This window comes from Thalassophryne amazonica, chromosome 7, assembly GCF_902500255.1.
Source record: "Thalassophryne amazonica chromosome 7, fThaAma1.1, whole genome shotgun sequence".
Lineage (NCBI taxonomy): Eukaryota > Metazoa > Chordata > Actinopteri > Batrachoidiformes > Batrachoididae > Thalassophryne > Thalassophryne amazonica.
The window spans coordinates 36,273,384-36,288,213 of record NC_047109.1 but is presented as its reverse complement, the minus strand read 5'-3'; the positions used below and the strand labels follow the sequence as shown (position 1 = coordinate 36,288,213).

The 14,830-nt window shown below is 39.9% G+C and overlaps 1 protein-coding gene across 1 annotated transcript in view; it reads left to right on the top strand.

The window, feature by feature from the left end:
- The window catches only part of LOC117513420 (E3 ubiquitin-protein ligase CBL-like), a 34,554-nt gene extending 20,898 nt beyond the window's left edge, over positions 1-13,656 (top strand). Inside the window, 3 exon segments of the mRNA XM_034173605.1 lie at positions 7,194-7,271; positions 7,381-7,439; positions 13,043-13,656. Of these exon segments, the coding sequence (XP_034029496.1) occupies positions 7,194-7,271; positions 7,381-7,439; positions 13,043-13,176 (271 nt within the window). The 3' untranslated portion in view covers positions 13,177-13,656.
- The last annotated feature ends 1,174 nt before the right edge of the window (positions 13,657-14,830 follow it).

The following is a 14,830-nucleotide window of genomic DNA, read 5'->3' as shown; positions in this document are numbered from 1 at the left end:
AAACAATCTTTCATACAAACTGTTTAGGGACATTACAGTGTTGTGGTGGAAATTACGGCAATAGTGTGGGACAACTACATTTTGTTTAAAAAAATCACAACAGTTGTATGACATTGAATACCCCAATTATGTTTTGATTATTTTACTGATATTTTATTCAGAGATATTTTAAAACATTAGAAAAAACGTTTCTTTACCATTCATTTTTATCATTGAAGATCAAAAGTCTGGGTGTGGGACAAGCACAAAACGGCAATATTTGCATATAATGATGCTGAAAAAAGGTGAAAAAGTCATCATAGACTACTAGAACAAATTTCTTAACACACTTTCATTGTAAAGATAACTATAAAAGTGTGAAATTTCCCCTTTTTTCTGTTTTTCATACAATATGATCAAAGGACATAATAAGTGCCCGTAGTCTAAGAATCACCCATCCGTACTCAAACTGAAGGAAACATAAAAGACAGAGATACATAGTGGTTTTTACGAGGGTCAGCTGAAACATTCTGCATTCTACGTGATTATTTCAATAACAAGCAAGATACTCGCATGAATCGCATATCTGAAGAAAGCTTGGAATGGTCTCTAATAGGCAGTGTCATTACTTTACACATAGTCACACACTTACATCAATGCCTGACAAGTTTTTGTATCCCATGTATGAAGAAATTGGGTGTCTTCTCTCTGCACCAGGGAAGCATAGCCATTTGTACAGAGCTAAATCAAGGCCAAAAGTTTTGTAATATGAAAATAAAAAAGATTGAAAAAATAAATTTTGAAACTGAAAATTAGTTTTGTAACCTGAAAATAAAAAAGATTGAAAAAATAAGTTTGTTGTTGAATTTTATTATTTTAAAAGTATTATCAAAATAAAATATATTTTTCAGTTTAAATAAATTTTTGATTCAGCTCTGTAATTTTTTTGATCAAATAATTTATTTTCATTCATATTTCTTTTTTTTTTTTTCACCTTCAGATCTTTTTTTCACTTTCAGATCTTATTTTTTCAGTTTCAAACTTTTGGCCCCGTTCTGGCGTGGGAGGGCGTGGCTTCGATTGAGAGGGGCGTGGAATTGTGAGTGACAGCAGAGCAATCAGTCCTCACATGATGTTGCTTTCAGGAAACGTGGGTCCTTTGATAGATAATGACTCTGGTCCCGTCTCCATTGTTTATAAGAAAATAGAGAGAATGAAAGCTTATTTCAAGGCTTTAAACCCTCGAGATAAAGCTGTTTATTGTGATCGATGTGTAGCAGTTGGTTCAGTGGATCCATGTTGTAGCGGATAGTGAATTAAATGATGATGTAACAATGCAGACCGCCCGTAAATCCAAATCCAAAGCCGCCCAGAAGAGCGCTGCTGCTACCGGCGGTGTGAAGAAGCCTCGCCGTTACAGGCCCGGCACTGTGGCCCTGAGAGAGATCCACCGCTACCAGAAATCCACCGAGCTGCTGATCCACAAGCTGCCGACCAGGTCACAGCCTCGCTGGCCTCCTGCAGAGCATCACAACGGAGCCCTGAAAGTGGAGGTCGGTCTTGAAGTCCTGAGCAATTTCTCTCACCAGGTCCTGCAAGGGCAGCTTGTGGATCAGCAGCTCGGTGGATTTCTGGTAGCAGCGGAGCCGCGCCTGTAACGGCGAGGCTTCTTCACACCGCCACTAGCCGGAGTGCTCTTTCGGGCGGCTTTGGATTTGGATTTACGGGCGGTCTGCTTGGTTCTGTCCATATTAAAGCTTCCTTCAGATCTGCTGAGCCAGGCCTCTCCGTGTGTCACTTACGATCAGAAAGCTCGTAACACTTCACTACAGCCTGTAAAATGAGCGACCTGCCTCATTTTCATGCGGCGATGCTGCGCTGCGTTCACGGTCTTGTGTGGATTTAGGACACATCGGTTTTTTAGGTATAGGTGTTAAACTTTGCAATCTTGCATATTTTACAGTTTTTAAACATCAAAAATGACCAAGAGTGGTCTTGAATTACTTGTAATAGACATCTTTAGCATCACTTTATTTACAGGTATCAAGACAATACAATGGAGAGAAAGTGTTAAGTCATTATCTATCAAAGTGCCCACGTTTCCTGAAAGCAACATCACGTGAGGACCGATTGCTCTCCTGTCACTCACAATTCCACACCCTTCTCAATTGAAGCCACGCCCTCCCACGTCAGAACGGGGCCAAAAGTTTGAAACTGAAAAAATAAGATCTGAAAGTGAAAAAAAGATCTGAAGGTGAAAAAAAGAAATATGAATGAAAATAATTTGATCAAAAAAAATTACAGAGCTAAATCAAAAAAATTATTTAAACTGAAAAATATATATCTTACACTTATTTTTATTTTGATAATACTTTTTAAATGATTATAAAATTCAAGAACAAAACTTTAATTTTCAGTTTCAAAATTTATTTTTTCAATCTTTTTTTATTTTCAGATTACAAAACTTTTGGCCTTGATTTAGCTCCATACATTTGCGGCATCCCTTCAGGCATTCTTTGAACTTGGGGAAAAAGTAAAAAGTCACAGTGTGTGAGATCTAGGCTGTACAAAGGGTGTGGTAATATTTTAGCTGCTGCAATGCGACTGTGTGGACAAGCACTGTCATGCTGAAGAACTGCATCTTTTCCATGATAAACCTGCTTCAAGTGTGTGCACAGCTTTTGCAAACTGTCCAATACTGGCTGAAGCTCTACTCGTCCGCCTGTGTTTGATTCTGTGCATCTGTGGTGGTTATGGGACACCCCCTACGGGTCTGGTGATGCACACTTGTCGCGTTTGGATTTCACCCTTCAAACTCCTTGCCCACCTCCAGACTGCATGTACATCGACATGCTTTGCCATAGACGGCACCTATTCGTCAATGAATGTCCCTGGGTGCATACAAAGAATTCAATCACAGCACATTGTTTTGAACACACTTTTTTGTATACTGTGAGCATGGGTTACATCAACGTTAATTCTACACATGGCTGAAACAGCAGCTGAAAACTGTTTGGTTTGGCAATAGTTAATTAGTAAAGGATCACTGTTGGGCCTGTTTCACTAAGATGTCTAGTTTTTTATTGAAATAATGGCATTGGAGGCAGAACTTTTCAGCTGAATCTGTTGTGTTCAGTTCTGTTAAATGTACAAAAACACATAGGATGAGGACCCAATTTACAAAGAGGCAGAATATTGTAAGTGATTTATTGGAGTAAGTTGAGTTCCCTTGGAGGCGCAGGAGAAAGGGAGGACACTGAGGACTTCTAGTGCGTGGTGATGGTTGCCAAGGTGGAACGGTTGGGTGGAACTGTGCAGCAGGATGATTTGTAAAGACAAACAGACTGGTTACTGTGTCTGGAATGAACAACTGGAAAAAAAAAAAACATTGACAAAAAAGGGATATGAGAGATAGCATCAAAGAAAAGCTAGAGGACCAGAAGTACCGTGCGAGAAATGGAATTTTCTGGGGAAACCTGGAAGGAATTCTGGGGAATAAATAGCCAAGTGATTGTGATGCAGGTGTGACAGCAGCCACAGGTGTCCATCATCAGCAATCAGCATCCACAGTGTCACTGGGAGGAGCAGAGGAGGAGAGAAAGAGAGATGGGAAAAATGACAGACAACACCCCAACATAATGATGCACAACAGAACCTCATAGTTACAGTAGTGTTCAGAATAATAGTAGTGCAATGTGACTCAAAAGATTAATCCAGGTTTTAAGTATATTTCTTATTGTTACATGGGAAACAAGGTACCAGTAGATTCAGTAGATTCTCACAAATCCAACAAGACCAAGCATTCATGATATGCACACTCTTAAGGCTATGAAATTGGGCTATTAGTAAAAAAAAGTAGAAAAAGGGAGCGTTCACAATAATAGTAGCATCTGCTGTTGACGCTACAAACTCCAAACTATTATCTTAAAACTGCTTTTTTAGCAATCCTGTGAATCACTAAACTAGTATTTAGTTGTGATTGGGGTCACTGTCTTGTTGAAACATCCATTTCAAGGGCATGTCCTCTTCAGCATAAGGCAACATGACCTCTTCAAGTACACTCAACAAAAATATAAACGCAACACTTTTGGTTTTGCTTCCATTTTGTATGAGATGAACTCAAAGATCTAAAACTTTTTCCACATACACAATATCACCATTTCCCTCAAATATTGTTCACAAACCAGTCTAAATCTGTGATAGTGAGCACTTCTCCTTTGCTGAGATAATCCATCCCACCTCACAGGTGTACCATACCAAGATGCTGATTAGACACCATGATTAGTGCACAGGTGTGCCTTAGACTGCCAACAATAAAAGGCCACTCTGAAAGGTGCAGTTTTATCACACAGCACAATGCCACAGATGTCGCAAGATTTGAGGGAGCGTGCAATTGGCATGCTGACAGCAGGAATGTCAACCAGAGCTGTTGCAAGTGTATTGAATGTTCATTTCTCTACCATAAGCCGTCTCCAAAGGCGTTTCAGAGAATTTGGCAGTACATCCAACCAGCCTCACAACCGCAGACCACGTGTAACCACACCAGCCCAGGACCTCCACATCCAGCATGTTCATCTCCAAGATCATCTGAAACCAGCCACTCGGACAGCTGCTCAAACAATCGGTTTGCATAACCAAAGATTTTCTGCACAAACTGTCAGAAACCGTCTCAGGGAAGCTCATCTGCATGCTCGTCGTCCTCATCGGGGTCTCGACCTGACTCCAGTTCGTCATCGTAACCGACTTGAGTGGGCAAATGCTCACATTCACTGGCATTTGGCACGTTGGAGAGGCGTTCTCTTCACGGATGATGCGAAGGAGATGTGTTGCACTGCATGAGGCAAATGGTGGTCACACCGGATACTGACTGGTATCCCCCCCCAATAAAACAAAACTGCACCTTTCAGAGTGGCCTTTTATTGTGGGCAGTCTAAGGCACACCTGTGCACTAATCATGGTGTCTAATCAGCATCTTGGTATGGCACACCTGTGAGGTGGGATGGATTATCTCAGCAAAGGAGAAGTACTCACTGTCACAGATTTAGACTGGTTTGTGAACAATATTTGAGAGAAATGGTGATATTGTGTATATGGAAAAAGTTTTAGATCTTTGAGTTCATCTCATACAAAATGGGAGCAAAACCAAAAGTGTTGCGTTTATATTTTTGTTGAGTATATTTTGACATATCCAAACTGATCCATGATACCTGGTATGCGATATATAGGCCCAACACCATAGTAGGAGAAACATGCCCATATCATGATGCTTGCACCACCATGCTTCACTGTCTTCACTGTGAACTGTGGCTTGAATTCAGAGTTTGGGGGTCGTCTCACAAACTGTCTGCGGCCCTTGGACCCAAAAAGAACAATTTTACTCTCATCAGTCCACAAAATATTCCTCCATTTCTCTTTAGGCCAGTTGATGTGTTCTTTGGCAAATTGTAACTTCTTCTTCACATGTCTTTTATTTAACAGAGGGACTTTGCGGGGGATTCTTGCAAATAAATTAGCTTCACACAGGCATCTTCTAACTGTCACAGCACTTACAGGTAACTCCAGACTGTCTTTGATAATCCTGGAGCTGATCAATGGGTGAGCCTTTGCCATTCTGGTTATTCTTCTATCCATTTTGATGGTTGTTTTTCATTTTCTTCCACGCATCTCTGCTTTTTTTGTCCATTTTAAAGCATTGGAGATCATTGTAGATGAACAGCCTATAAATTTTTGCACCTGCGTATAAGTTTTCCTCTCTCCAATCAACTTTTTAATCAAACTATGCTGTTCTTCTGAATAATGTCTTGAACGTCCCATTTTCCTCAGGCTTTCAAAGAGAAAAACATGTTCAACAGGTGCTGGCTTCATCCTTAAATAGGGGACACCTGATTCACACCTGTTTGTTCCACAAAACTGACGAACTCACTGACTGAATGCCACACTACTATTATTGTGAACACCCCCTTTTCTACTTTTTTTTTACTAATAGCCCAATTTCATAGCCTTAAGAGTGTGCATACCATGAATGCTTGGTCTTGTTGGATTTGTGAGAATCCACTGAATCTACTGGTACTTTGTTTCACATGTAACAATAAGAAATATAACCTGGATTAATCTTTTTAGTCACATAGCACTACTATTATTCTGAACACTACTGTATTACCTCCACCAACTGACAGAGGATGATGTAGGTCACATAATCAGCACAGAATAGATGGAGAAGAATTGATTGCAACACCAGTTCATGATGATAATTCAGCTCTAGTTCAACATGTTTTCCCTCTGTCTCCTGAATGCATTTATGACATCATAAAAGCCTATAGATATGCTGCTGTTGAAGAGGATTCTTATCATCCTGCATTGTTGGTCATTACTCCAGGCACGTGTGCACTTTCTCAGTCCCTGTCAGTTGTCACAGTCAGAATCTGGAAATTTGCACTTGATTTAAATAAATCAGGTAAAGTGAATTTCAGTGTTGTAAAAAGGGCTGAGGCGGGGTGCTGGAATTGAGAAGGCATAGACAAGAGATAAGAGAGGGAAGCTACCAAGCTACCCATAGCAACTCTGAAGGCATTGCCCCTGTCAAACACCTTGGGTTGGCTTGTGTTTTCATTTGGAGCTATGCAAATTAAATAGAACTGAACTGAATTGTGGGTTTCTAGAACTGTAACTGGAGGAACTGTGCAAACTCTGACCTTTGTCTGTTGCATCACGAGTTATAGCTTCATGGTTGAGTAGACAGTTTAGTTCAACTTTGAAAGAAAGCACATGGGAGACTCCAGCCTGTATTTCCTCTGAGTCATGTGAAATTCCTAACTTCCTCAGCATTGTTGTTAGTGTCTTGGGGACTTCAATTAGTTGTCTCTTTTACACTTACTTTTGGAGAACTGCCTTCTCTAGACACATATACCATATAGTACAATACTGTATGTATTACGTATTATTTAATGATTGATGCAAATTAATTACAAGACATACTTGCAAATGTTCATGTTCATCCTCTGGCATGTCCAAAGTGATGATTTGTATTAATAACTATCTTTATATTTGCTGTAGTTCTGTGGCATAGTAGGAGTAAGCAAGTAATGTAATCACATTGGGGCCCACTATTATATGAGTGTCCACAATACCTTCAAATACTGAGCCATGTGACATGACTGATTTCTGTTTGGGTGCCAAATTTCTGAATCTGATCTGAATCTTTCTTTTACTTCAAGACATCTGGGACCATCAGATAATATCCATCAGAGACATTCTGGCTCAGGTCCGCTTGTGCCCTGCCCACTCTCCTGCAGGTGAGTAAACCCTGTATCCATAGTGGCAGTTATTTCCATATTTAATTTTTTCAAACTTTACTGTGAGACAATCATCTGTATGGATTTTGTATTTCTCTCTTTGAAGCAATGCAATGGACCAGGTAACAGAAGGGGCGGTTTCTTCTTCCTCCCAGATGGCTGGAGATGGTAGGTTTGGGTGTTATTCATATAATCTGATATCTTGTGTGGGCACATTGATGAGATGTCTCTTCAACATTGCATTGAGGTCTGGGACAGTGCTTAAGGAGTGGTAAACTGGGGTGGTGGTCCCCATATTTAAAAAAGGGGAACAGAGAGTGTGTGCCAAATGCAGGGGCATCACACTACTCAGCCTCCCTGGTAAAGTCTACTCCCGGGTGTTGGAAAGGAGGGTTCGGCTGATAGTCAAACCTTAGATTGAAGAGAAACAATGCGGGTTCTGCCCTGGCTATGGAACAACCGACCAGCTCTTCACCCTCACAAGTATCTTGGAGGGTGCCTGGGAGTATACCCATCCAGTCCACATGTGTTTTGTGAACTTGGAGAAGCCGTATGATTGGGTACCCCTGGAAATACTGTGGGAGGTGCTGCAGGAGTATTTAGTAAAGGGGTCCCTTCTCTGGGCCATCCAATCCCTGTACTCACAAAGCGAGAGATGTGTTTGAATTCTCAGCAGTAAGTCTGGGTTGTTTCCGGTGGGGGTTGGCCTCCGACAGGGCTGAACCTTGTCACTATTCCTGTTTGTGATATTCATGGACAGGATATCGAGGAAGTCGGGCAGAGGAGGGTGTTCAGTTTGGTGGGCACAGGGTCTCATCATTGCTTTTTGTAGATGATGTGGTCCTGTTGGCTTCATTGGAGTGTGACCTCCAGCACTCACTGGGTCGTTCACAGTCAAGTGTGAAGCGGCTGGGACGAGGATCAGCAACTCTACATGTGAGGCCATGGTTCTCAGCAAGAAACTGATGGAATGCCTACTCCGGGTAGGGAATGAGTTCAAGGGTGAGGGGACAATGGAACGTGAGATTGACTGGAGAATCTGTACTGTTTTGATGAAAAGGGAGCTGAGCCAGAAAGAACTACATCTTGGGTACAAGCGGCCGAAATGGGTTTCCTCAGGAGGGTGGCTGGTGTCTCCCTTAGAGATAGGGTAACAAGTTCGGTCATCCGTGGGGAGCTTGGAGTATAGCTGCTGCTCATTCGCTTTGAAAGGAGCCAGCTGAGGTGGTTTGGGCATCTGGTCAGGATGCCTCTCTAGGGAGGTGTTCCAGGCACGTCCATCTGGGAGGATATCCTGGGGAAGACTCAGGACTAGGTGGAGAGATTGTATCTCCACAATGGCCTGGGAACACCTCGGTATCGCCTAGTCAGAGGGTTAATGTGGCCCGGGAAAGGGAAGTTTGGGGTCTGCTGCTGGAGGTGTTGCCCTGTGACCCAATCCTGGATAAGCGGTTGAAGATGAGTGATGAGATGAGAGAGTGGTGAATAGATTTGCATATTAATTGGGGTGAAGTCAACTGTACCTGTCATTACTTTAGAACAGTTAATGATTGAGACTTTATAGTCAGAATGTGTTTAAATTATGGTTCACCAAATACAAAAATTAGGGTGCTCATTTGCATGAAACATCATACCAGCTAGGCTCTATCAGAACAGGCACTTCACATTCAGAATTCATTCATTCATTCTGTGATGTGTTAATACAGACATGATGAATATAAGGATATGTCATTATCAATGGCAGCTGCTGGTCTGTCAAAGAGGGATGTTCATAACAGTGCCTAGTTGCACAAGCATTTCACAATGTATATCTCTATTACATACAGTAATTTTTGATGGCACAATTAACAAGTGGTTAGTGCGCTTGGTTTCAGTGCGGAAGGTTCCCGGTTCAAACTCCACCCCTGCCACAATTCTCTATGTAATGTGGAGTTCCGTCAGGAAGGTCATCCGGCATAAAACTTGTGCCAGAATCAACTGGTAGGTCCACCTTGGATCTGCTGTGGTGACCCAGAGTGAAAACAATGCAGCGGACATAGAGACATACTTTTACAAGAATATTATTAATGTTTTTAAACAAAAATATCATCAAAAATTTCAAGAAGCACATAGAACCTTTATTATTAAACAGTCTGTTTCATGACTGTTCCATGCAAATGTTATTTTATAGTTTGGCCAGCAGATGTCGCCATATCTAATTGTATGAAAAGGTTTAAAATACTGAACCATTGCTTCATATTGATTCAGTGGTTCAAAACGCTTCATTTTTTTCCGTCACTAATTTTCATGAATAAAATGCATCAGCAACCACTAATTATTACCACATATGCCCGGATAGACTTGTAATTATGAAGTATGAATACTTTGATGTTAAAGTGCAACGACTCTTTAAACACTTACTGAAGAGCAAAGCAGAGAGTAACTCACTGATATCTTCTCACATAACATCTAACCCATTGTGCTTCTCTGTGCACCTTTAAAACAGACTCATTTATAGAGCACGCAAAACACTTTGGCATAAATTTAAAAATGCATAAATATGCAAACTAATTCTCACATTCCAATAGCTGTCAATTAAAGCTGGATTCAGCCTTTTGACTGTTCATCCAATCATTGTGCAGAACTCCAGTGTCCAGGGCCGCCCACAACTCCATTCACCCCATAGAAGCTCAGCTTCTGGAAGTGTCTGGGCGCGGGACAAAATCGTGGCTTTATCCAATGACCGTCGCGTTTCGTGGAAATGAAAAAAAAAAACCCTTTCCAGCCAGTCCTATTGAAGTGAAAGGACGCTCGGCTTCTACAGGAAAATACATTGACCACAGACCGTATGAGAAAAAAGATTTATGAGAAGTTAACAAAATACAGTCAATCAATTTGTGATAAGTAGCTGATTCTGAACTAACTTGTCTTCAAGATGAACGTGTTCTAATGCATTTGTAGTCAATGAAATGATAACAAACTGTACATATTTGACCATTTAATTTTTTGACATTTTAGGGGAAGCTGAGCTTCCCTTGCAGTCTTAGAGAAACTGCCTCTGGTTATTATAGTGCTGACTGACTTTATGGTTAGCCGTGTTGCCTCACAGGGAGATGGTATGAGGTTCACTTCTGATCTGCTCCTTTCTGTATAGAATTTGCGTGTTCTCACTGTTTTTATGTAGGTTTTTCTGTTTCCGCCTCCCATTTCCAAAGACATGCATGTTCGCTGAATTTGTGACTAAATTGTCAGTTCAGTAATAGAGTGGCAGTCTGTAACCCCACTCTCACCCAGTCACCATTGGGAGTAGGCTGCATAACCCCCTCCCTCAGATGTCTTAACTGAAATAAATGGGTTGGATGGATGTGCTAACTTACAGACTCTAAAGTAAGCTCATTGTGCTTTACTCTTTGGGGTCACCACAGCATGCAGATCTTGAACCAGGAACCTGCCTGGAAACAAGCGCACTCACCACCTGGCCACCACACTGTTTGACACTATGAAAAGATCTGTGTCAACACAATCTTAATTTTCATGAACTATATGTGCACATTTACAGTTTGGTCTATGTTCTATTAACGGCACATGTCACTGATCATTAGCTCTACATTCATATTACCTGTACACTGCTGTTTATAGTTATTTTGTATTTATATTTTTCAGTGTTTTCACTAAAAAATGGTATCCATTCGCAAAATATAATAATTTTCTCTCAGTCATACTATTTATATGGCAGCCTTATCCATATTTTGCAATGTATTGATGGGCTTAAATTCACTAGGTGATATATCATTCCAAGCAATAGCTGCACAAAATATAATTACTTTTTATGTAAAATATTTTTTTTATGTTCAAATGTGCATTATATTTGATTAATGTCAATTTCATATTCTTTAAAAACGAATCAGCAATATTTTGAAGCAACTAAAATGTTCATACAATTAATATTTATAAATAGTTAAATCTAACAGAAAAATCCATCTTGGGCTTTGAAGGAATTGGTTTTGTGCATTCATGTTTGGTGAATTTTTTTTCACATTTTGCAATTCACAATTTGTGGATAATTCATGATTTTCAGCAGATTCACATTTTGGGGGTTAGCAAGGTGTCCTAATATTCAGGCCTGGGATTAAATCCTGCTCATGCTGTCTGTCTATGTCCTTGGAGAAGAGGCTCTATTACACCTGCTAGTGTTACTTTATAAGAGTTCCGTGTAATAGTCTTAATTTTCTGAAACTGGTGTAGAGTATTATTAGTGTTAATTTATCACTGAAGAGTGGACACGTAAACATTTTTGTAGTGTTAATTTTAACACTGTCAGTGTTAATCTAACAGTTAGATTAACACTGACCATGTTAGATTTACACTGTCTGTGTTAATCTAACACTGGCGGGTTTGCTGTATAATGATTTCAAGTAGCACCTGTTAAATGTTCAGTATTTCTGATTTAAAGCTATTGTTGATTGATTCAAAACAGAGCAATGGGTTTTTGGAATTATTATCCATCCATCCACTATCTATAGAGTGTTTTCACTGTTGTCAGGATTAGGGGCATGCCAGCCGATTTTGGCAGTCTTGGCGGTATTGGCGAGTAAACTTTAGATAGTGGAAACATATGTTCTACTCTCTCCAATGGCGATTGTGTGTGAAAACGTCGCAAAACTTCATGAGGCAGCCGTGACATATAGAGATGGAATCAGCAGTGAAGGACGATTGCGCTATGTGATGAAGATGAAGTTAATTGGTGATGAAGATCTGTATGAAATGCCGCCATCTGCATGGTCAGAGAGTGAGACTGCCTGGTGTTGCATACATGGACATTGTGAATTATTTATTTTCACTTAGCCCCATCAGAGGACTTGGAAAAACTACAAAAGCTTGGATGTCTACAACCAATTTGTTTGTGGCTGGGTAAGAGAAAAAGTGTCAAGCGATCATGGAGGATGAATGGAAAAGTAGGTATCAGTACATCCACAGCGCACGTCTTGGATTGTGTTTGTTGTTCTCCCACGTTAAATGTTTACACATTAATGTTTCCATGTTAATGTTACCTGCATGTTCACACATGCAGGTAAAATACATGTACCAACCTTAACTTGCTTTAATAACTGTCACTGTTTGCGCATTTACCATGCTCATGCTCTGTTTTGCTTAACAGCCTCGGAGCACTGACAGGTTTAAAACAGTTTGAAAATGCTTGATTCATGTTTTTCATCCAGATTTTATTGTTAAATGGACAGATTTAAAAATGAAATAATCTTAGATCCAATAAGATCATTAATAAAGAGGTCATATTGCAGAAAATCACTTTTTACATTCACACAGTTTTTATTTTTTACAAGCATCGCCCTGATTCCTGATCACCTTCAGCAGTCTACAGTAATGCATGTCTGTCTCTCTGCATGACCAACAGCACTACAGTAATTCACCATGACCGCATTTGAACACTAAGAATAGATGGTGGTATAAACAGAAGGGATAGCGAGATGGCAGAGTTACGGGTTCGTGACATCAAGCAAGGGTCAGGGTGTGGGAGAAAGCCGGAGCACCCAGAGGGAACCTACGCAAAATCAGGGAGAACATACGAACTCCACACAGAAAGGAACAAGATCGGAACTGATCCCACAACCTTTTTGTGTGAGGCAACAGTGCAAAACACTAAGCCACCATGCTGCCTGCTATTATTGTTGTGATTATTATTGTTGTTGTTGTTGTTGTTATTTTTCAGCATGCTAATTAGACATTTAGGGTTCTTTATGATGTGATTGTTATTTATTTGGCCAACTTTGTAGGTGGAACTGTACTGCCTGGACCTTCAAACCCCATCAACCAAAAAAGAAGACATAAAGAAAGTCATGAAAAACAAGCAGGGATCAGAAACAGTACATCATCTCAACAAGAAATGGCGAGGACAATGTCAACCTGACAAAACTGACCTCTGGTATCAAATGATCATTTCAGTCTTTTGACAGATGCAGAGAACCGAAACACCATTTCCAAGGAAACCAGCCTTCAGTGAATGTAAAAATAATTGGGTGTCATGTGTGAAAGATAAAATGACTTCATGAGCGGGTAGAAAAATTGGCCACAGAAGTCATGGACTGTTTAATGATCACACTGCGTTTATCTCAACAGTGGGATCAGTAAAATACAAATATTGTGTCACTGTCCTGAAGTTATGCTTTCAAGAAGCCACTGAAATGAAAAGCTGAATAGATGTTCACTGTCATCATGTGGGAAAAATGCTTTACTGTTTGATATTTGCACACTCAGAAGGAATATGTTGGAGTTCAGATGTGAATACTGTTCTTTCCATATGTTTTCTCACGGAAAATGTTTTTATTACTTTAGCTGTCCATCACAGCAGATTTGGAAGGAATAATAAATATGATCTGCTGGACTCTCATCTTTTATTTTTGGATAATTATATTGAGCTCAGCTGAAGGTATGAGTGGTGGCTACGTGGTTCGTGCATTTGGTTTCAATGCGGAAGGTTCCCGCTTTAAACCCCACCCGTGCCACATTTCCACTTAAGTCACTCATGGTAAGAGCAACATGAGACTTTACTAAACTGACTAAGCCAATTGAGCTACAAAACCACAATAAATCAATAACACTAACAACACTGTTAAACTAACATACATCACAATAACATTTAAAACCTAAAAATCCAAAACTCCCATGGTGTATTGCAGCACAATGTCCATTGTTTACTGGTTAGTTAACTTGCTAATTTGTCCAAAAATATTTATCCTATCAACTTTCCATTTTCGCCGCGTTCATCCTTGAGCCAAAATAGCAAACCAAATGGCAAATGTCAGCTCACCCTGGTTTTTGCGTGATTGAAGCCAAACACACACACACACACACACGCACACACAGACAGAGGCCACTTGGCTATTATAATATAGATGATTCCAAACTCTGGATATTAGGTCATTTATCTAATGCTTTGATCCAGTATAAAGAAAGAAATGAAAACCAAATACAACTGACATGTCGCTTGGAACAAAAACAAAGCCAAAAACTTAATATTTTTATGTTCTGGAAAAGAAACATTTCTTTTCTGAACAGCAAGGCCATATTTGAATGGTTGAGATAAATTTAGCAGTGGCAAGCAATTAGCTTTGGTCATCAACTTCATGAACATTTGGTGAGCAGATTAACATGTAAAGAGAAATAGTGTTGAAAATAGCTAGCTCCAGTTATGCGAAACAATGTGCTCATCATTGCCTAACTTGTTAGCAATAGATTACAGCGCTTGTGGAGACGACCAACAGCGGGTGGGAAGTACAAATATGGATGGAATCATCTTCAAGTTAAAGTTGAATGTCCACATTTTAAAAATTTAAACTCCCACAATTTGTGACTGACAGCAAAACCTCAAAAACATTGTCAATGTCTAAATTTGTCATGACCTGTTTGTAGGTGTTTAAAACCTTTAATTTACAAATATGAAAGGGTGTTCTATACTCACAGAATTTAAATGATCAAATAATAATATTTTTAAAAAATCATCCTTATAATGCCATCAAATATTTGTTAGTATTGTTTAAAACATAGTCTCTAAATAAAAGTTT